At 46.6% G+C, this 22,601-nt stretch overlaps 8 protein-coding genes across 8 annotated transcripts; 5 read left to right on the forward strand and 3 right to left on the reverse strand.

Annotated features, from left to right (window-relative positions):
- Positions 1-210: 210 nt before the first annotated feature.
- On the reverse strand, positions 211-1,659 carry N7495_009817 (ubiquitin C-terminal hydrolase 37; the record flags this gene model as incomplete). The annotated part of the gene is made up of 5 exons (XM_057212468.1): positions 211-734; positions 787-1,192; positions 1,243-1,342; positions 1,400-1,494; positions 1,552-1,659. The coding sequence occupies 5 exons, from the start codon at positions 1,657-1,659 to the stop codon at positions 211-213; spliced, it is 1,233 nt and encodes a 410-aa protein (XP_057059331.1).
- A 316-nt stretch (positions 1,660-1,975) lies between these two features.
- N7495_009818 (uncharacterized protein) lies at positions 1,976-5,944 on the forward strand (the record flags this gene model as incomplete). The annotated part of the gene is made up of 4 exons (XM_057212469.1): positions 1,976-2,425; positions 2,492-2,640; positions 2,705-5,689; positions 5,749-5,944. 4 exons carry the CDS (start codon positions 1,976-1,978, stop codon positions 5,942-5,944), a joined length of 3,780 nt encoding a protein of 1,259 aa, XP_057059332.1.
- Positions 5,945-6,133: 189 nt separating this feature from the next.
- N7495_009819 (rRNA-processing protein UTP22) lies at positions 6,134-9,469 on the reverse strand (the record flags this gene model as incomplete). Its single annotated transcript, XM_057212470.1, has 1 exon — positions 6,134-9,469. The coding sequence occupies one exon, from the start codon at positions 9,467-9,469 to the stop codon at positions 6,134-6,136; it is 3,336 nt and encodes a 1,111-aa protein (XP_057059333.1).
- A 377-nt stretch (positions 9,470-9,846) lies between these two features.
- On the forward strand, positions 9,847-11,975 carry N7495_009820 (cystathionine gamma-synthase; the record flags this gene model as incomplete). Its single annotated transcript, XM_057212471.1, has 5 exons — positions 9,847-9,891; positions 9,999-11,409; positions 11,466-11,649; positions 11,721-11,763; positions 11,856-11,975. 5 exons carry the CDS (start codon positions 9,847-9,849, stop codon positions 11,973-11,975), a joined length of 1,803 nt encoding a protein of 600 aa, XP_057059334.1.
- Positions 11,976-12,628: 653 nt separating this feature from the next.
- Positions 12,629-13,618, reverse strand: N7495_009821 (uncharacterized protein; the record flags this gene model as incomplete). Its single annotated transcript, XM_057212472.1, has 1 exon — positions 12,629-13,618. The coding sequence occupies one exon, from the start codon at positions 13,616-13,618 to the stop codon at positions 12,629-12,631; it is 990 nt and encodes a 329-aa protein (XP_057059335.1).
- A 569-nt stretch (positions 13,619-14,187) lies between these two features.
- On the forward strand, positions 14,188-14,787 carry N7495_009822 (mitochondrial 54S ribosomal protein mL58; the record flags this gene model as incomplete). The annotated part of the gene is made up of 1 exon (XM_057212473.1): positions 14,188-14,787. One exon carries the CDS (start codon positions 14,188-14,190, stop codon positions 14,785-14,787), a length of 600 nt encoding a protein of 199 aa, XP_057059336.1.
- Positions 14,788-15,280: 493 nt separating this feature from the next.
- On the forward strand, positions 15,281-17,185 carry N7495_009823 (M20 family dipeptidase; the record flags this gene model as incomplete). The annotated part of the gene is made up of 5 exons (XM_057212474.1): positions 15,281-15,483; positions 15,543-15,574; positions 15,681-15,748; positions 15,817-16,934; positions 17,002-17,185. Coding segments are annotated over 5 exons (1,605 nt in total), but the record flags the coding sequence as incomplete, so codon positions are not given.
- A 543-nt stretch (positions 17,186-17,728) lies between these two features.
- On the forward strand, positions 17,729-21,738 carry N7495_009824 (DNA repair protein SMC6; the record flags this gene model as incomplete). The annotated part of the gene is made up of 11 exons (XM_057212475.1): positions 17,729-17,800; positions 17,856-18,770; positions 18,823-19,670; positions 19,728-19,821; positions 19,878-20,143; positions 20,217-20,873; positions 20,920-21,022; positions 21,076-21,234; positions 21,288-21,430; positions 21,486-21,534; positions 21,589-21,738. The coding sequence occupies 11 exons, from the start codon at positions 17,729-17,731 to the stop codon at positions 21,736-21,738; spliced, it is 3,456 nt and encodes a 1,151-aa protein (XP_057059338.1).
- Positions 21,739-22,601: the final 863 nt, after the last annotated feature.

A 22,601-nucleotide genomic window follows, 5' to 3' on the forward strand; every position in this document is an offset into this window, starting at 1 on the left:
AGTACGAAGTACTCCATAGTTATTTAGCTGTAGTAGTTACTAGTGGCTAGTTTATTTCAATTGATATACCTCTAATACAATACAAAGTCCTGTAATGGTAATTTTGTAGTATACTTGTAACAGTGCTGATAAGACATTTGTATTACGAAAGACTTAAGGTGTTAGTAGCCAATCAGTGAGCCACGAGGGTCTATCAGATTCAGTTTTTGATCATTGCCTCATTTGAAGTAAATCTGCTAGTTGCCGTTTGCGGGCTAGAAATTGCAGCCAAGTCCGTACAGCAGGTCCATAGTCATACCGTCGTCCCGTCGCATGATCTTCATCTGCACGGTGTAATTGTTGCTCCTCTCGAATGCGGATCCTCAACTGCCGTTGATCATCACGGAGTTTTTGCCAATCCTTTAGAAGCTGTTCCGTTGAATGAATTGGTAATGTTGAAGGAGAAATTGCCAAATCAATGGCTGTGCGGGTAAGTTCGAATGATAGGTCAGGCCCCATCACGGTGTCGTTAGGCTCAGAGAGCATGGATTCAAATTCAGGTCCAGAGTGCTTAAGTTGGCCATTCACGATCTCCAACCTCTTCACATTGACCGCCAATTGTTGGATCAAATCAGTTAAAGGATCTTGTACCAATCCTAAGATGGAAAATTCAATCTGATCTTCCTCATATGCAGCCATGCGGTCGAGGATATTTGGTTTGGCAATCTCGAGCCAGTCGCCCTTGAAGTATTCACCTATAACAGTCAGTAAAATATGTATAGTGAATGACACAGCAAGGAGACTTACCAAGTGCTTGAGGTTGGCGGTCCAGGCCATCGAACTTCCATACTTGGCCCATACTCGGCATAAACGCAATAAAGTGGAAAGAGTCTGAATCATCTATTTCTCCTTTCTTGGTTGACTTTTTAGAAGTTGCCTCATATTTGAGTTGAAGATCCGAATTCAAGATGTCCATTTTTCTATCACGAAGGTTAGTCCGCCAGCACAGCAAAGGAATGGAGCAGGCATACCGAGCAAATGAGTTATGCACTCGCTTGACAAACTCAAAGTTGTTGATCGCATCTCCTCGTAAGGCTGGGGTAAATGGCATGGTGAATTCTTTAAAATGCTGCAGCTTTTCTCCCAGGTCGATGTCGGGAATATTATTGACAATGTTCAGCAGCGCCACACTTGCACAGGCATTGCTAGCTGTCTGTATAGCTGTCAGTCATGATTTGATATATCCAAAAGATTGTTCCAAACCTGATTAGCGAACCAGATCCCCTCTGGGCAGCTGGCTTCTTGCTTCTTAGGATCGTCTGCCTGCCAACGGAAAAGGAAAATCAAGCCGTAAATCGGTTTGCTATAGTAAGTGTGATTAGCTTCTACGTTGCAGTTTCATCAAATATTGATTTTGTACTTGAGAAAAGCCATCATCTCTTCATCCAAAGATACCACCTCTTGGACCTTGACACCTTTCACTCCAAATTCTCGAAGCATGACATTGAATAAAGCCTGGAAGTAGTGAGTGTTATAATTTAGAGAGATGAAAGAGCCAGGATGTACACATACTGGCTCTGACTCGATTTCACAGAACCCATTCCAGCTCTCTTTCTCCAGTTTCGTTGCAGGTTGGAAGTCATATTCATCATAGCGTTTTCTTTTGGTCCGTGGAGCCATGGTGTGTTTATAAGATGCAAGCCTCTCGGAGAATGTAGAGAGACGAAAGGCGATTCATGGGGTGGGAAAAGAAGAGACAAGACATAGAATGTGTATTACATAGAGTAGCCTCGCTGACTTGCCGAGCTTCGACGCGCGCTTACCGCGTCTGGGAAACTCCAACTTTTTTGTTTTTATCTTCTTCGTTTAACTCACCAGCTCTCACCTCTCCAATTTGATTCCACTCAACACTTTCGTCAGCTTCAGCTTCTGAAGATTTACCGACCACCTTTCCCATTCCTCCCATTCTCCAGCGCCCCCGCGACCACAGCATGCCATGAACGGCACTCCCCGCCTTACGTCTGCTTTCCCTCAGACACCTCAGACAGCTCCAAGAAGAAGGAAGCTGTTTGAGACCCCTAATCGATCCCAATCTCGAGATTTTCGTGAGAGGAGATCACCTTCTAAATCGCCTGTAAAGGCGCCAGTCCAGCTTCAGACTCCTACGCCTCTCGTGTCTGTTGACTTGATTGATGCGCCCTCACAACGACGTTACGTGGTGGCCTTCTACGTCCTGATCAATGCATTGCGAGTTTATGAATCCTGGACTGCATCCGATGAATTGGACTCCACCTGGCTCTTTCTGAAATGGGTGATGGTGGATGGGATTTTCCTATTCGGCCTGCAAGCTCTGCGCATACCATGGCTCGAGTGGGCATTCCCAACTACGCTAGCATTGTTCCTGTTGCATATGGTTGGAAATATCTTCTTGATGTTCCGAATTCCGGTACGACTTCTTTCAAAAATTGCCTATTTGTTTCTTTTTCGAAAACACCTTCACTAACAGGGCCAGATCCCACTTGGTGCATGGCTTGCTGGATTTGTCAAGGTTGCTTATGATCGCGAACTCTCCATCTCCGAACGCAAGGTTAAACCTGGTGATATTATCCACAATGCCTCCTTGATTCTAGGAAAACAGATCGTGCATATTTTACCTGAAGGGTGAGTTACCGGTCTCTTGGGCACATTTATCTCTATCGAGCTCTTTAGCTAACCTGTGGAAAAGATCTGCGGTTCTCAATCCGGAGCGAGAGGCGCTCTGCCTTGATTCTCAGACCAACATCGTGAACCTTCCGATTCGAGTGAACCAGACCGACCCAATTCTCATCGAAGTGCTGCGTCTCGACCTCAACACTGGCGAAAACGAAACAATAACTATTCCCTCCAAACAATTGAAACAGATCAAGCGTCAGTCTGAAAAGAGACATACGACCCTAGATCCGGTCCCTTATCGAGATCTCTTTGTTCCGATCAAGAAGACTGGTATCTATCGTCTGCAACGAGTGGTAGATGAATCTCAGTTGGATGTCCGTACCCGAATATCTGACACTCTGGTGGTGACCTGCCCTCGTGCTTTGATCAAAAACTCACATACAAATAAATGCAAAGGAGAACTCTCGGATTTGCTGCTCGAGGTCGAAGGCACGCCCCCTTTGAAAATCAAGTACAGTCGTCAGGTGAACCACCAAGACCGTGGTTTTTCGTTCCAAAAAATTCAGCCAGATAATTTGCGCTCTCCATTGTTAAGCCAGAAGCCTAGCGGTGCTCTGTTCAGTATCAACCAGCCGGACATCTCGTGGGCCCAGGCCCAGAAAATCGAAGTCCCATTGAACGAATCAATGAACGTGGGTGGAGAATGGTTCTATGCCATAGAAGAAGTCCATGATGCTTGTGGCAATGTTGCGAACTATTCTGCCATCTTTGAAGACGGGGAACGGCCCTCTACCAAGTCTCTGTCTCAGTGGCATCAGTTCTCAATTCACGAACGCCCACAAGCGTCCTTTTCGGGTTGCAGCGATCAACGACCGCTGGAGGTTGCTCGAGGCGATAGTGTTGATTTACCGGTTGATTTCCAGAAGGTTGGAAATGGCTATGCGAATGATGGTCCCTTTACAGTTGTTTACTCCTTTAGTGGTACCGATGCTGCGCAGAAGGATGGTGAGGCATCGAAAGAAACTAAAACAGTCTCTCTTAAAAGTTTGGATCAAAAGTCAGCCATCAAAGAACCAGGATGGTACACTTTGACATCAGTGTCCAGCCAATTTTGCCCGGGTGAAGTTTTGGAGCCCTCGTCTTGCTACCTACACAACCCTCCTGAACCGGAGCTTTCCATCAAAGCCGAGAAAACCTTTGATCGCTGTGCAAATAATGCGGTTGGCTTGCTTGTTGACCTGGATTTAACAGGCTCCCCGCCATTCCGTCTCCGCTACAGTGTCGAGAACTCGAAAGGAGCATCTACAGAGACTCTCCGAATAGATGGCCTCCGGCATCAACTAGATTTTACTCCCAAGGAAGCAGGATTTTACCGTTACCGCTTCTTGGATATTGAAGATGCCGTCTACTCTCCGCGATCCCTGAAAGATAAGGTAGAAGTTTTGGAACAGGATGTCAAGCCACCGGCTGGCGCTCATTTCCTCGGTTCTACCGAAACACGCAAGGCCTGCTTTGGTGAATCTATCTCGGTGGATGTAGCTTTCCAAGGTGAAGCTCCGTGGACTTTGCAATATGAGCTCTTCCATAATGGCAAGAGAACGAAGCATGTACTGAAATCGGGTGCCGGGCTGGCTACTATCACCACGAACAAACTTGTGAACGGTGGGGAATATACCCTCGCATTGACGAGTATCACGGACAAGTCGAAGTGTAAGCAGACGCTGAAGGATACACTGCACATTTTCGCCCGGTCAAAACCACCCCATGTTGGATTCGGTCAGATCGACAAGAAGAGGAGTGTATCTGCTTTGCAAGGGACGAGGATTGAAATTCCATTGAGGTTGAGTGGTGAGCGACCATGGCTTGTCAAGTACAAGAACGTCGACCTCGACACTGCACCTCTCCAGAAAACTTTCTGGGATGAGAACGGCGATTTGACTGTGGATCGTGAAGGTCTCTATGAGCTTGTTGAAGTAATTGACAACTCTTGCTCTGGATCTGTGGATCAATCTACCAAGAATTTCGAAGTATCATGGATTCCTCGGCCTCACATTGCAGCAGTGGATGGCTCGCCTGTTGGGCCTGGCAGCCAATACATGAAACCTGAGGTTTGCCAAGGTGATGATGACAGTCTTGAGCTCCGTCTCACTGGTAACCCTCCATTTACTATTGAATACGAGCAACGGCGAAAGTCAGACCGAGGAGCGTCATCGGCACGTTCACACAAGCTGAGAACTGCTCTCAACGTCGCTTCTGCGGAGATGGATACTTCTGAGCCTGGTCTATACACGTACAAATTTACGGAGATCGGCGATAATCTCTATGATAATGACCCCAAGAGTAGTTCTCTGGTCGTGACACAGAAGGTCAACTCGCTCCCAACTGCCCGGTTTGATTCACCCGGCCACATCTACGGCTTCTGCAAGGAAGATGTGAGCGGCGAGGAGACCATTCCTATTACCCTCGAAGGTCTTCCGCCATTTTCCTTAGAGGTCACCATCAAGCACCATTCGAATGCCAAACCAGAAATTGTCTCCATCCCTAAGATCAACTCAAACCGCCACAACTTGCCTCTCCCTCGCCGCTATCTCGACCTTGGCCAACATGTGGTCAGCATTCACAAGGTCCGTGACTCGCGCGGCTGTCAAAGGACTACTGAATTCGATGCCTCCTCTGTTCGGGTATCCGTTTCTGATGTGCCTACCATAATTCCACTTGAGTCTAAGGTTGATTACTGCGTGGGTGAAAGACTTTCGTTCTCCCTATCGGGACATGCCCCCTTCGAGGTTTTCTATACCTTTGACGGCGCTCAGCGCAAGGCTCATTCGCAGAACACTAACTTCCGCCGCATTGCTGAACGCCCTGGACAATTCACCATCACTGCTGTCGGTGATGGGGCCAGTGGAAAGTGCAAGGCCCACAAGGATATCACTAAAATAATCCATGAAATGCCAAGTGTGCGCATCAGCCAGGGGCAGGTTTCAGTAGTGGACATCCACGAAGGTGGAGAGGCTGAGCTTCACTTCGAATTCTGGGGAACACCGCCATTTGAATTCACGTAAGTTACCCTGGTTCATCCCTTTTGGTCTCTTTACAAGGTTACTAACAATTCTGCAGCTACATTAGAAGCTCCAATGCCCGCAAGGGCAAGAAGTCAGAGGTCCTTGACATCAAGCATGATATCTCTTACGAACACCGCAAGAGCATCAAAACGTCCGACGAGGGCACCTACGAGGTCGTGGCGATTAAGGACAAATTCTGCTCTTTTTCCTCGCAAGTGCCGACAGGCAAGTCGGACCGGGGAGCTTCATGATTGATAAATGATCATATTCTCATCTGGCTTGGTTGGTGCTGGTACTGCTTTTTTGCTTTTGCTTTCGTTTTTATTTCTTTTTATTTGATAGTTTGGAAAGATTGCATTGCAGCGGCGCTAGCAGGTAATGTACATTCATTCGCCAGGAGGATTTTCAAAATCTAATTCAGATAAATTCCCTAAGCTTTTCTATGCCTTCTGTCTGTAGTTATCAATAGTTTCGATGAGACCTTCGCCCAGACGGGCAATCTCATTCAGGATCGCTGGCTGGTTTATCATAACCTGGTCTTGCCCCTCCTGGGACTCGGCTGGCGCGGTGGAGAACGCCGTCTTGAGGTTCCAACTACGAGGCTTCAGCGTTTGCGGATTCCACAGACCAGCAATTACTCCACAGCGCTCATCCCCGTAGAAGAGTAAGAGACTTTGATTGTAGCATGCTTGGACATCTTGGACAAACGCCTTTACGGCTGCGATCTTGCCAGCGCGACCAAACCCGCTCTCGACCAGGTTCTTATATTTGGACACTGGTGCAGAAAGGTCACCTTGGATCTTCGAGCGAAGATTGATGACAAAATCATACGGTGCAAGTGAGGTCTGAAAAAGATCAGACACATCCAAATCACCGCTATCTCTTCTAATCAGATTCACAGCTGCTTTTGCCAATGCAGACATGCGGCCAGCCACGACCTTGGAGGGCATCTCATATTGGGTCCAGGTGACTCCATCAGTGTCAACATCTGAGGCAACGAAGAGAGCAAGAGTGTTCATTGCAGGGTCAATGTTACGCCAAGCAGCGAACCGAGTGCGAATTGTCTCGGTGATCTGAGGGTTCAGGTCTCCGCTCAGATCGACGACGAAGGGTTCTTGCTGCCAATCCCAACGAGACAGGAAGTGGAGTGTTCGCAGGAATCCAGTCATGACACTAGCAGGGCAATCCCAAGGGTACGGTTGTGTGAACGTTCGGATCGTTAGAAGCTCGATTAATTCGTCACAGATTTGAGCCGAGAAGAGATGCGAGCTAAACCAGTGCTTGACCAGACGGATTGTAGACGAGAGCAGAGGCATGCGAGTGCAGAGGCTGCGAAGCGCTTGAGTCAAACGAGGAGTTTGCACGAAATACTTTTTGTATGTGAAGAGCGCATAAGCAACTTCTTCCCTTTCCCGAGGGCTGACAGTTTTATCTTTCAGCTGGCGTTCCAGAAGCGTCTGCTCGCGGTCATGATGAATTCTTAAGCGGAAAATGAAACCAGAGGTGTGGACGATATCCAGATAAGTATTGTTGAGCACCTTGCTTGATTCGTTTTCCAGGCCGACACGGCACGACGAAGCGGCACCTGATGATTCCAATGAGTCTCCAATCTTCAGCAGAAAAGCGGCTTTCGTCATTTGGATAGCGGCAAAATCATCGGGCCACTTAGACGAGCTTTCAAATTGAAGGACAATATCAGCCGGTTCATTGACTCCACCTGCGCTATGCACTCTGAGGGCGGTATATCTGAGCAATGAGCTGGCTGGAGCGAGGTGCCGGATGGTTAGAGGGACCTCCTCCATGTTCCCAATCGATCTTTCTAAGTCACTGAAGGCCTCGTTAATTGACTGGAAATGAGAGCTGGAATATAACACAATTCCATCCCCTTTATCGAATAGCTTATCATCGTACGCATCACCAGCAAATAGGAAGTCTTCCTCGGTAACCTTGAAATGCCGATGGAGCGTGTAAGCAATAATCTGGTGCACAACAGAGCCATCCGAGGGCTGATCGGACCATGCAAGACTCTCCAGAATATTACCATCTTTGAAACGTCGGAGTTCCGACTTCTCACCCCAGAATTCTCGGAATGATGCTGCCTCCTCCTTCTCCTCTGCAGGCGGACCGTGGTCAACCACACGAGATACATGGTTAGCATCAAGCAAAAGTCCCACAGATAGACCATGGCTTGCTTTCTTGTTCATGGCTTTCGAGCGGATAGACCAAGAGCCAGCACATTGGCTTGAAAAAGAAATGAGTTTGACGCGGTCCCCGAGGGCCCTCGAAAGTGTAGTGAACAATGCATTTTGATCGCGAAGAGCTCGGATTGTATCGCCATTGAACGCCTTAGGTAAAGAAAGGAGGCGGTCGAATCTCAACGCTGGCTCGTCGACCTTCACAATGAAAACTTTGTCGAAATTGTCTTCACGCGACTCATTCAGCATCTTGAGAGTGACAGTCGCCTCTTTTCGAAGGGATGCATAGGACCACGAAGTCATCTTGTAGAGCAGGTTCAAACCTCTGCGGCCATCGTATAGAACAGGTCCGCCATCAGTAACGGCGATGTCTGTGGCGAAAAGTAGAAGAGGAATTGTCAAATCTCTACCAGCAAGGAATTGCAGCGTTGCTTTGAAAATTTGATAACTGCTGTAAGACCGCAGAAGAATCGGTTGTCCAGTGGGCCCGCCACCTTCAAACAGGAGCGACACAAGTGTCGTCCACTCGAACCCCCCAAAACCTCCATTTTGGAAAGATGTACTCATCCCTCGTTGCTGGAGCCAGATGCGTCCCAAGATACACGCATCTCGGAAGGATTCGCATTTTTGAGAGGCCGAATAGAGAAACTTGTGGTATAGAGAGACAGCGGCCTCGGACCGAAGAGACGCGTTGTAGTAAGGAGTCGGCTCGCCAGTCTCCGATTTATCAACGGAAGAGCCTTGTCGAATGTTGCTCTTGGTTGGCAGTGTCCGTGTGATCGGGAACAGGGTCGGTTCGATAGCGGTCAGGATGCGAATCTGTGATCTTGATTTGCTCGAATCGGATTTCGAGGCAAGGCGAGACTCCAATAAGATGATAGGACGAAGACTGTCTCCATCTTGGAAGGTAAATTTGGTGTCTAAGCCAAGGGCATTCATCGGCTCTTGAATGCCAGCCGCCAAGCAAGCGATATAGTACGCTCTCTTGTGGAAAAATCGGTAGTTCACATAATCTTTCTCCTGGAAAATTGAGCAGGGCATAGTCACTGCTAGATCGACTGAACGAGATTCTGCTGTCTTCGCTCCATTTTTCAAAGCAAAGCTCCCCACCACGTTGATATTTGATGGCTTCGCATACGACAGGGTGTATTTGGTATCCTTAGCCGGTCGCGGTTCTGGCCATGGAACCACGATCTCAGACCCTGTACGCAGCTCTGTTTCAGCTTCGGAGATAGACTTCGGTGATCGATCAGGGAGACTTTCGATGGTCTCCTTCAATTTGTGTAGAGTGTCCTGGATCTTCGAGATTCGTCCATCATAGTCCAGTCTCAGTCCACCGAGCAACTCGTCCATCTGCAACTTGAAAAAATTGGATTTATAAAATCCACTAGCCATTGCAAGTTCAGCCGAACCATCTCCCTTTCCTTTACGACCTGAGTGGCTCTTTGTTGAATGCTCATCTTTGCGACCAACATTCAAGCTTAACGGGGTGGTAGCTGTCGGTAGCTGAGTCTGAGAAGATAAATTAGGACATGTAGGTGAGGGACTGAGCTTCCTTCTTTTCACAGTATGTGTCGACATCGTGATGTTAGGTGTCTAGTACAAGCTGGGAGGGAGTGAAGATGTGTAGACGAAAAAAGCTTTCGATAATCTCATTTTTTTTTCTGGCGATAACGGACGGATATCGTGACAACGATACTGTATTAATTACATCAATACTGTCAGAATTCTCCTTAGTACTTATAGAGTACATGATTTGTAGTATATTTTTCCACTATATGTCAGGTTCCTTTAAAGTACTCGGCACTTGCTAGCTATTCCATCGCCGAAGTCGCAACTAAATTATTTTTATGACTCGAACAGGATCACTTACTCTCTTCCACATTCATTGATTTCTCAATTGTTCAATTAATTTATCTCTCTCCTCTCTCTTTCTAGTGTCATTATTATCGCATACAATGAATCAAGTCCTCGGAGGCTCAGTGCCTCCAAACACTGATCATGTATGTCGTTTTGCAGCTCCCCGCCGTGTACCCCTCCATGCTTCTTTTCACAATTGCAGGACACTACAAAACGTAATCGAATTGAAATTTACTAATTCAATATAAAGGCTGTTAGTGTCTCACTACCCACATGGAAATCCAACATCGGTTACGAAGAAGGAGAAGCCTGGGTGGTAAGCAAGATGCAATCCGGTTATCCCCGGTTCTTCGTGCATCTTGGAATCCAAAAGCTCGCCCAAGAGATTGTCCGTCGTGTTGGTAACCCGGAGTCAGAAGCGGCAACTCTCTTCGCATCCCTCAAAACTGCGCGTATCTGCCATTCTTTTATGGTGTCCAAGATCCCCGAAGACCAGTCACAAAAGATCCGGATCGTGAACTTCATTCCCTCTCCGAATACCGAAGCCGGTTCGACCTCAGTCAAATCCTCCTTAGTATGTGTGATTTATCCAAAAGATCTTGCTTCCATTGCCAAGCAGGTTTGGCAGCACTCTGGGTGTGGTATATCCAGTCGACGGGGTGAGTTCTGCATGCGTGCTCTGCAGGATGGTTTTCTGGTAGAGGAAAATAGTACCACGACCATCGACTTAGACACTCAGCGTCCATGCAAGGGCCCTCGGAGGTATCGAGGCAAGGGATCTGTGAATGGAACTTCGCGTGGCCCCTCGACCCCCTCATCGCCAGACACCCCTTCTGCAACCGACGGCATTGAAGATGGACGAGACTACGCTCAGTTTATTGAGGAGAGGTTTGGCCGAAACTTGAGTACTTCTTACGCAAACAAGGCAAAGATTGCTGTTCGGAGACGTATTGCTGGTGTATTGACCGCTGATGTGGAGCTTCCCGAGGCCTTAGAAACCGCAACATCAGAAGGCCGCATTGCTGGTGTCTCGGAAGATGATGTTTACCTTTTCCCCACTGGTATGAGTTCCATTTTTTCCTCGCACCAAACCTTGTTGAGCGCGCGGGGTCCTCTTAAGAGCATTTGTTTTGGATTCCCATATACAGATACATTGAAAATTCTCGAGAAATGGGGCCCTGGGTGTTTATTTTATGGCCATGGCTCCTCTGAAGATTTAGATGATCTCGAAGCACGACTGAAGAACGGCGAACGATTCCTTGGGCTTTTCACTGAGGCCCCGGGAAACCCCCTACTTAGGACTCCAGATTTGGTACGCATACGCTCCCTGGCAGATCAGTACGATTTTGCTGTGGTCGCGGATGAGACCATTAGCAACTTCCTCAATATCAATGTTCTTCCTTATGCCGACATCGCCGTCAGCAGCTTGACCAAGCTTTTCAGCGGGGACAGCAACGTCATGGGAGGTAGCTTAATCGTCAACCCACATGGACAGTACTATCGACGACTGAAGGAAACCTTGAGTCATGAGTATGAGGACATCTTCTGGGCAGAGGACGCTGTCTTTATGGAACGAAACAGTCGCGACTTTGTGACAAGAATCGATAAGATCAACTCCACGTCCGAGGAAATTACCGCAATGCTGAAAGACTCTCCACTGGGTAATTAGCCACTTTTCTGCTTGATTGATCGCTCCTTATACTGACCATTCTAACAGTGAAAGAGGTATACTATCCTAAATACAGTCCCACCAGGCCCCTTTATGATAGTCTTCGTACCCCTAACGGCGGCTATGGAGGTCTCTTCTCTATCACATTTCACTCAAAAGAAGCGACCATTGCTTTCTATGATACTATAGAAGTGTTGAAGGGCCCTAGTCTTGGAACTAACTTTACTCTCTGGTAAGCTATTACCGTTTCCGATCAATCTGAATTTTACTCTGCGCGCTGTACTAACTAGTATCCTTATATAGCTCTCCATATGTTGTCCTTGCCCATTATGGTGAACTTGAATGGGTAAGTGCTTTCTCCATCTTCCCCATGCTGAAACTCGATTCGCTTCCCTATTCTTTGCAGGAATCTTTCTGAACTAACAACTTCCTCCTCAGGCGAAATCTTACGACATTGATCCCGATCTAATCAGAGTCAGCGTTGGCCTGGAAGACGTTGCAGATCTACGATCCACGTTCCAGCAGGCTCTGGATGCCGCGGAAAAGGCTAATAAATAGACAAATCAAGTTTTGGGTGGTCTTATTACTTACCTAGTTATGCTCAGAGGCATCTTTACTACGCTTTCTGCGAAAACAGCAATTTTTAAAAACACATTCAAAGTTACTACCAATCTTAAAGTGATTAGATTTATTATAATGGTTGTAATGAAAGCCCTGACTCTTGAAAAATAACACATAATCACGAATATCCACATTCGTCGGATTATCTAAAAGAATCACCAAAGCAGGACCATCGAAAGATGTGCCGTCTGTCAAACTGATAACACAAATCCAGAAGCCTACACCCTCGTCATTGTTGAGGTGCTTGGGTGCTACATCTTCACTATCCTAAAAAAACTCTCAAGTAGCCATCAACGGCACCGCGGTATAGAAAAGTAAAGTGCAAGTAAGGCTCAAGTAGTCTGTAGGGAGTGAAATGGATCGGACGGTATAATTTTTTGTGTTAGGACCCAAAATCACAGAATTTTAATGAGGAATTCATGGAGACCTGTCATATCGGGAGCGAATTCACGATGGCATTCTGCAAAGGAGGTGAGAGAAATACAAAGATATCAAAGAGTTGTCATAATTAATAACGCCGAGGTAATCCCACCATTCCATATATAAGATCGCCGCAAAGTGGGCAAGAAGAGATAACACGTAAAGTATCATCAAGGACGAGAAAGTAAGAAAGAGCGATCCAAAGAATTATCGTTGTTCGAGGTACTCGCTATTTGACTAGTCACACCATCCCTACTGCCGGTTTTTTTCAGTGCCTGGCGCATAGTTTCAACGTTTAGTTCTCCGCCGAAGCTGGAAGAAACTGGGCTCTGCGTCATTGAGAATGAACCGGCAGTACCATGAGCCCCAAGACTGGGTGACTTATCAAGTCCTTGAAAAGATGTCTCGGGGCTGGTGGGAGGGGATGTTCCTAATCCATGTGAAGAATTCGGCGACTGCATTGGGGATGGAGACCCTCGAAAGGAAAATTCCCCAGTTTCAGCATTTTCGGCATTGACAACGTCCGCAAATGAGATAAAGCTCAGGCGCCGTACATCGGGTGAGTCAAGTGCACCATGTGTAGATGAGGCCTCATCAAAGTCAAGTGTTCCTCCATGATCGAAAATACCAGATGACGCCAAAGACTCTTCGGTGGAAGACACACCGGTGGCGCCTGCAGCGGCATGTTGGTGGATTATATGTGTAACAATCTCAACCGAATCTGGGTCTAGCTGCTCATTTGTTATGGCAGCTGAGGATGCCTCGAGAACGGGTGGGATATAGTTATCTGTTCGAATATGCGCCGGGATCGATGGCGAAGTCTGAAATGGTAGCATGTCCTCCTGGACACTTCGCTCGAATATCTGAGAGGCTGGAGAGTGGAGCCTAGGCAGCTGTGAAGTCGCTACGGGGGATGCTGGGTATTTACACGAGTATTTATGTCGGTCTGCGGTGTTTGGAGTTCGTAAAGCTTCGGGAATAATAGGTGATACAGGCGAGGTAGGGCCACTGCCCGTGCCATTGGCTTCTTCAGTGGAATAGTCTGTAGAGTGGTCCTTCTCAACCTCTCGCTGAGTCCAGGTCAAAGTTGCCGGCCTGGGGGCCCGTATGTTAAGTTGAGCGGGTTTGTCCAAAGAAGAGACCTCATCTGCACCAGTCATTGACTCGCTTTCTCTGTCATTTGAAGTGATAGGACGCCGCAGTTGACCACCCGACATACTCTGAGGACCCGACATGACATAGGAGAGAATCAGGATCTGTTTAGGGCGTTTGGAGCAGCAAGTCGAAACTGAGAAAAACGGCACGGCCTAGGGCCTCTAGAAAGTATTTGCCATAACTTGGATCTGTTTGTAGTTTTCACTGATGCTTTCACGATGTACACAATGAATGGAGTAAACGGTTGAGGAGAACATGAAAGGAAGAGCTTACTTTATGGCAAGGAGATGATGACCAGGTGATCAACTATGTGATGACGGCGAAAGTACTATATACATATTTAATTGAGTAATTTAGCGTATTTATTAGGTATCTAGTACATGTATGTACGTGGTACACTTCTAAGCCAATCAGGTCAAGGTCACGAGACCAAGGAGAAAAGTTCAAGCTTTCCGCAACATCAACATGTCCTACTTGCGCGGAATTTGTCCACCCGTTATACCTGTCTTTGGTGATTTTGAAACCGTTCTTAGTCCCTTTCTCAGACTTACTTCATCAGTCTACAAATCCGAGCATGGCTACCTCAATTGTCACCCCAAAGCGGCCCTTAGTTACTTTGCCGTTTCTCCTTCCTTCTTGCACAAAATCCCTCGCACCAGCCTCCCAGCGCTATCAATCTTCATACAGGCGTACTAAGCTACGTCTCCGCGTCAAGCCTGATGCTTCATTCGGCAAATCAGACCTGAAACAAGACCACATCATCTACAATCCGCCATCCAGTGTTCCATCGGTCTATCACACCCCGACCAAGTTCCTGCCTGTTGATGATGTTCGACGGACAATGCGCACTGTCACTGCTCCAATCGATGTCAATGCTCTCCCAAACTTGCGCACACGCGAAAACAAAACGCCTCAATATAATTTGACACCAACCGAAATCGAAGAAATTCGCTCACTTCGCCTGAGCGACCCGATGATCTGGAGCCGACAAAAACTGGCCAAACGTTTCGGTTGCTCTCCATTCTTCGTTGCTATGGTCTGTGAAGCTAGCAAGGAGAAGAAGGATATTCAAAAGCAGGTGCTAGAAGCCGTTCAATCCCAATGGGGACAGAAGCGGCGGATGGCCAGAGAAGACCGACAGTTGCGCCGGGAGGGCTGGGCTCGTGATGAATGATTTTTCGGTACTTCTTGGATTATCTGTTATCTGTTTTTTCATCTATTTTGGGGCTGGACTTTGCGGTTGTCTGATCAGGATCTTCAACCCAACATCACACAGCTCTATGTACAAAATTTCCTGGGGGTTACCAATGTATTCCAAACTAGCATCAACTTGTACCATCTTGTATCATCATAGCAATTTATCTAAATTCAAAATCCGAGTTCTAAACTTCAAGTACTATCAAAGCAAAACGGGATTTATAGGGCCTTGAGATGAGGATAATTTGTAAGAAAGCATACCATGTGTAAGCTTTGGCTACAAATGATTTAGAAGTATAATCATAGATATCTACTCTTTACTCACTACTAGAATACGGAATACTTCGTTGTGATGGATTTAATATGGTAATAGAGTGGTTTTAGTACACGGTCGCTTGAAGTATGATAGGGCGGTTATAATCGGAGCATATACATAGTAGTTAAGGCTGTAAGGCTAATTACGTGATAAGACCTTCCTCCTCGACCTCTTCGAAATGCCCCTCTTTCCTCTGCATATCCCATCACTTGTCAAACCCGGATATTCTATTCATTCTATTCTTTCTAGAGTTTCTTCTGCCAGGCGACCTTTGGTTTCTCTTTACTCTCGTCGCTTATATTACGGATACATCAGCGACACCAAAATGGCACCTCACTTGGAACCTTTCTTCAAGCAGTATGCTTTCTTCTCCTGCCTTACTATTAACTATAGCTCATCGCATAATCATTTATTAGGGTCGACACTTCGGCGGAGTCTTTCATTGATCGTACGTACTTGATCCTTCGAGCCCATGCGACTTCTTTCTTGCTTTCTTTGGAGCGTCAAGCTCTGTTAGCGGTTCATTCCAATGTCTAATTATAATATTCTTCAAGGTCTCCGGAAGGCTGTTGCAATCCCCTCGGTCTCTGCCCAGGATGAGAATCGACCCGATGTGGTTCGCGTGAGTTTCATGTCAAGCTTCTCGAATCTATAACATCAATACTGATTACTTTTCTTGGCGCACCATAGATGGCTAATTTCTTAGCGACTGAGCTCGAGGCTCTTGGGGCCGAGGTAGAACAAAGACCTCTGGGCAAGCAGCCAGGCAAAGAACATCTTGAACTGCCCCCTGTCGTCATTGCGCGGTATGGTAACGACAAGAACAAGCGCACCATCCTGGTCTACGGTCACTACGATGTGCAGCCCGCTCTCAAGGAAGATGGTTGGGCTACTAAGCCCTTTGAGTTGACCATCGACGAGAAGGGTCGCATGTTTGGCCGTGGTTCCACGGATGACAAGGGTCCTGTCCTTGGCTGGCTGAATGTTATCGAGGCTCACCGAAAGGCGGGCGTCGAGCTGCCCGTCAACCTTCTCTGTTGCTTTGAGGGAATGGAGGAGTATGGCTCAGAGGGTCTTGATGATTTCATTCATGAAGAGGCAAAGAAGTTTTTCAAAGATACTGATGCAGTTTGCATCTCCGATAACTACTGGCTCGGTACCGAAAAGCCATGCTTGACTTATGGGCTGCGCGGCTGCAACTACTACTCCATTTCTATCTCAGGCCCCGCTCAAGATCTTCACAGCGGTGTCTTTGGTGGCTCTGCACACGAGCCCATGACCGATCTGGTCACTGTCCTGTCGAAATTAGTCGACTCCCAAGGCAACATCTTGATCCCTGGTCTTATGGATCTTGTGGCACCACTCACTGAGGAGGAAAAGTCTCTGTATGGTAGCATCAGCTATACCATGGAAAATCTCCACGAGTCTCTTGGCAGCGAGACCGGTATTCACCCGAACAAGGAGCGAACTCTGATGGCCCGCTGGAGATACCCATCTCTGTCGATCCACGGCGTTGAGGGTGCATTTTCTGCCCCGGGAGCCAAGACAGTCATTCCTGCAAAGGTGATAGGCAAATTTTCTATCAGAACTGTGCCGAACATGGAAAGCGAGGATGTGAACAAACTGGTGTTTGACCATGTCAAGTCTGAGTTTTCTAAGCTCAACAGCAAGAACACATTGGATGTCTCGCTGCAGCATGATGGCAAATGGTGGGTTGCCAGTCCGAAGCACTGGAACTTCACCGCCGCTAGTAAGGCTGTGGAACAGGTATTTGGAGTTGCCCCAGACATGACCCGTGAAGGTGGAAGGTAAGTTGGCTCCAATCCCGAAATCATATCTATAACTAGTTTTGAATGGAGACTGACTATTAAATAGCATTCCTGTTACTTTGACCTTTGAGCAAGCCACCGGAAAGAATGTGTTGTTGCTTCCCATGGGAAGCTCTACTGATGCTGCACACTCCGTCAACGAAAAGCTAGATCGGAGGAACTACATCGAGGGCACTAAGTTGCTCGGCGCATATCTGCATTATGTTGCAGAGGAGAAGACCTCCGCATAAATATGTTGATTCAGTGCCAATACTGGTAGAGCTAGATTTGCCGAAATCAAATGACGATTTTACAACATCAATCAAACAAATTCTCTCGCAAACAATATGAAATTTCAATATTGATAGTCCATCTTTCGCCCCCAGACTTCGAGATAGTTCTTCCCGTCTCTAATACTCCGATCTCATATGACAACATTTTTGTTCTCCTGTAGATAGATAGATGTTAGTAATTAGTTTCTCTGTTATTTATTTAGGTAACTAAAGGCTAAATACTAAGTAGTACTTACTACTTACGGAGTAAATATTTATTTAAACAGTAAACTAGTTAAATAACTATTTAAATAGTTGGTCAATTCAATGCCGGCCCCGCTGACTCATCTATCAAAGATGTTTGCTTTTAATGCAAACTATGGACGCGGAAATGGGTTTCGTTCGCGACGCGGTTTCTTTGATTTCTCAATCTCTTTGTCCATTTAAGCTGATAACACCAGAGTGACACCCGTCGCTATGTGATAGTTTCTTTCAACTTTCAATTCACCATATACTGCTCCAATGTCTTCAAAACGAACTCAGGATTCTGTCGACTCCGGCGCGAGCGGGTCTGAGGGTGCCGAGCCAGCTTCGGTACGCGCTTTGAATTGCAGATTATGGTAATTTATGATGACTGACGGTAAAGCAGAAGAAAAGGCGACGTACCTCCGATTCAGAAACCGACACACAATCCGATGACGGTGAAAATGGCTCTCGCTCCTCTTCTCCTGCCGAAGATGAAACACTAGATGATGAGGAGCTCTTGCTTCGTCAAACCCAAATCCTCCAGGAAAAATATGCCAATATTGTTGATGAAGCCAACATTCCTGCCGAGCATGGAATTCTAGAAAGTGTGGACTGCTACAACTTCATGTGCCATGATCACTTCTCCGTGGAGCTTGGACCGTTGATCAATTTTATTGTTGGCAAAAATGGCAGTGGTAAAAGTGCGATCTTGACAGCACTTACCCTTTGTCTAGGAGGCAAGGCATCTGCAACAAATAGAGGACAAAGTCTGAAAAATTTCATCAAAGAAGGCAAAGAGAACTCGAATATTGTTGTGCGGATTAAAAACCAAGGAGACGGCGCTTACCTTCCCGATGATTTTGGAAAGTCTATTATTGTCGAACGCTACTTCTCAAGAAGTGGCTCAAGTGGTTTCAAAATCAAGGCAGCTAATGGACGTACTATCTCAACCAAAAAATCCGACTTGGATTCCATTACTGACTACTTTTCCCTCCAAATTGACAACCCCATGAATGTCCTTTCACAAGACATGGCACGTCAATTCCTGAGCTCATCCACTCCTGCGGACAAGTACAGGTTTTTTGTGAAAGGTGTTCAGCTGGAGCAATTAGATCAAGACTACCGTCTGATTGAGGAGTCTGTTGATCAAATTGAGGAAAAGCTGAGAAACAAAGCTGAAGATATCCGTACCTTGGAATCGCGAAAAGATGCAGCAAAGAAGAAATTGGAACTTTCCGATAAACAAGATTCTCTGAGAGATCGTATCCGGAACCTACGAAGTCAAATGGCCTGGGCTCAGGTTGAAGAACAAGAGAGGGTAAATACGACATTATCATACTATTTATTTCCTAATATACTAACAGATCTAGACTAGGGATTCCCTTGGTGAAGAGCTTACCAAGGCCAATGAGTCAATCGCTAATGCCGAAGCTGACATGGATCAATTCAATGCTAGACTCCAGGCCGCAGAAGCTGAACATGACACAGCTTCGGAGCATGCCTTGCAAGCCGACAGGGATCGAGAGAAGGGTAATATGGACAAAGATAAGGCCCAAGAAGAGTTGGCTGAAATGATGGCCAAACGCCACGAGCTTTCTGTACATATCCCCCTTCCCCCCCCCCCCATCACCACATTCAAGTTGGCTGACACTTTACAGACTGAACAACGCACTGTCAGAGATCACTTCAAACTCGTGGAAGAAAAAGTCTCCCAGCAACAGAAAAAAATTGATGCCGAGATTCAACGTCTAGCCGAAGTGAGCGACGGGGCCTATGCTCGGAGACAAGAAGAATATGACCAGGCTACGCAACGTGCTACTGCCGCTCGTGCTGAAGAAGAGGAGCATCGCGAAGGAGAAGGTATCCTGCGCGAAGAGATCCAGAAAGCCGACAGAGAAGTCCAGTCAGTGCAAAAACTAGTTGATGCCAAGAAAAAAGATATCGAGGATGTACAAAACCGCCTTCGGACTCTTCAGAAAGAAGACGGCCAGAGGAAATCTGGTTTCCATGACAAAATGCCCCAACTTGTCCGGGCTATTCAGCAAGAAACTTCCTTCACCACACCTCCCGTTGGCCCAGTTGGAAACTACATCACCTTGCTCAAGCCAAAGTGGTCATCCATTCTCGAAAATGCATTTGGTGGTACTCTCAATAGCTTCATTGTGTCATCCAAACAAGATATGATGACCCTTTCCAGTCTCATGCGCCGGGTAGGCTGGTTAGTACTCATTCCATCCAAGTCAATGCTGTGGATTTTTACTGACTAACATCATAGCCCCTGCCCCATTCTCATCGGCAGTGATGACTATCTTGATACTTCAGCTCATGAACCTGATCCCGAATTCGACACTGCTTTAAGAATTCTACAGGTAATGCGGCCATCTCCTAAATAATAGGTTGAATATCTAATCTTACATTTTCACAGATTGATAACTCAATGGTTCGATCACAGCTTATAATCCAGCACAGTGTCGAGCAAATGCTCTTGATAGAAGATCTCATCAAGGCAACATCCGTTCTTTTCGGGGGACGGCGCCCCACAAACGTCAAACGATGCTATTCCCTCGATGTAACTGATAGACGCAGAGGCGTCACTTTATCATTTAATCGAACGGGCCTTCCGAGTCAAGCGCCAGTAGCAATGTACAATGGCCAACCACGAATGAAATCGGACCTGGCTTCCCAAATAAGGTAAGAAAGAGGAAAAGAGAACTTTTCATCTTTATACTCCTCAACATGCTAACTTGACCACTTTATTGAATAGCGCACAGCGCGAAGTTTTGGATGATTTGAAGCGGCAGCTCGCCGAATTACAGCAAGAGCTCCAGTCTGCCATATCTCGTGCTAATGACTGTAAAAAGGCTCTTGCTCAGCATGGGCGCCGACAGCGTGACCTTGTAGTCGAGGTACAGAGAATGGATGACGAAGCTGAAGGACTTCGCAATGCCTTGGACAAGGATAATGTTACCGATGGAACACTTGACACCCTCCGAATTATCCTCAAGTCCAACCAGGAAGAACTGGAAACCACACAGGGAACTGTCAATGATTGCGTAACAGCCATGGCCAGCATGATGCAAGACTTGAAACATTTGAGGACAACTCTCAAGGAGAAAACCGACAGGGTCTCGGTTCTTGTGGAGAACTCTCGTGTTGCCGAAAGTGAGCGCCATCGCGTGGACGGCGAAAAACATCAAATCATCATTGAGAAAAATGCGGCCATAGAGCGCATCAAAGAACAAAAGGAGGTAAGAAAGAAGATCGAAGAGAACTGGGCACAATATGCAGAACGGGTTTCGGATTACAACGAAAAGGCCAGCATGGTTTCTCCGAGAGTTCCAGTCGATGAAGGTGAAACTCCTACTAGTCTGGATGAGAAACTCGCGAGATTGTCCCAGGACTTAGATCGCTACAGTCAACAGTATGTTCTCGATTTGCCTAATTGGGGTTTTGCTAATAATCATCAGGCTGGGTGCAACTCGGGAAGAAATTGCTGCTGAGGCCACACGTAGAGAGACAGCTTATGTGCAAGCGATGACACAGGTTGATGAATTGAGAACACTCGCCCAGGTAAATTTGATATTCTTGTGCTCTGCCACCGAGCATGTTCTAATTATTTGCAGATCTTCAAGGACACCCTTAATAATCGCAAAAAGAGATGGGAGATCTTCAGGTCCCACATTTCTTCTCGTGCAAAGGCCCAGTTCACCTACCTTTTGAGTGAACGAAGCTTCAGAGGCCGACTACTTACTGACCACAAAGGGAAGTTATTGGACCTGCAGGTAAGTCATATCTCCCATGAACGGACCATTTGAGCTTTACTGATACCTTATAGGTTGAACCAGATATCACAAAAGATGATAGCACCGGCCGTGGTGCTAAGACTCTTTCTGGTGGTGAAAAGTCTTTCTCTCAAATTTGCCTACTTCTGGCTCTTTGGGAGGCCATGGGGTCCCCAATCCGTTGTCTTGATGAATTGTGAGCCCCTTTTCTGTACTATGTCCCTTTTTCCCCTGTCTAACGTGATTTTAAGTGATGTTTACATGGACCACATTAATCGAAGAATGTCTATCGACATGCTGGTATGTTTCTTCTCATCAATTAGCTAATGGTCCATATACTGACCTTTCTGGCAGATGACTGCAGCTCGACGATCTATCGGACGTCAGTTCATCCTGATCACCCCTGGAACCAGAACAGATATCACCATTGCTGCAGATGTTCGAGTGAAGGAATTAGCGGAGCCTGAACGTGGCCAAAGTACTTTGACGTTCCAGCGGGCATAGTGTCGCTGAGGAGAATGTACGCTCTTCAAATTTATTATTTCTAACAGCGAAAATACCCCATTATTGCCTTGTTCAAAACAGATTTTCCAGTATAAAAGTCTCATTGAGGGTGAAATCGTAGTCACGTGGCCTGGTTCAGTCAAATTAGCTGTAGCAGTGCCAAGAGCGCACCCGAACACTTCTCCTACTTCAGTGATGCGACAGCACTGAGGGGGAATCCGAGGTGAAAGTGAGGCTAAAGTGACGTACGTTTGAGTGTAGTTTAGAACTTTCTCGCCTTAAAGCCACACTAGAAGAGATAAAGTCTGAACAAGCGATGAGTAAAGAAAAGTATCTCCTAGACTAGTCCTAAGTAGTCAATCACTGTATTTTAGTCTAATCATTGGTTAAATAGAATCCCTTTAAATATAACGCCTAGTAATAAATATGTAAATTGTAGTCACGTGACTATGCGGGACCACAGCGCCACGCTTTGGCTTCCCACTCAACCTCACTTTCTTCTGACTTCCAATCCCTTCACGCCTCTGATACTTCTCACACTCTCATCTCCCTGATCCACTACTTTTCTTTCTTTATCACAGAAGAAGGTCTCCGATAAGTCCCATATTTGCGCATCAAGCATTGGGTTACTGATTTTTCTTGTTCGTCACTTTCCGATCCCTCTGAGCAACCGCAGAACGCCAATCCCCAACCTTCTTCCTACTTTTCTTCCTCCTGTGGGATCCCAAGTCTTTGCTTTGTTCTCTTAAATATTAATTCAAGCTAATGCTTTCCTGGGCTCTCAGCTTTTATTCGACGACTTGAAGCCTATCCACCTCATTCAACTCGATTAACCACCTGCGCACATCCAACCTCATCAGCTT

The sequence above is a fragment of the Penicillium taxi genome (assembly GCF_028828555.1).
Source record: "Penicillium taxi strain IBT 34144 chromosome Unknown utg000006l_segment0_segment0, whole genome shotgun sequence".
Classification (NCBI taxonomy): Eukaryota; Fungi; Ascomycota; class Eurotiomycetes; order Eurotiales; family Aspergillaceae; genus Penicillium; species Penicillium taxi.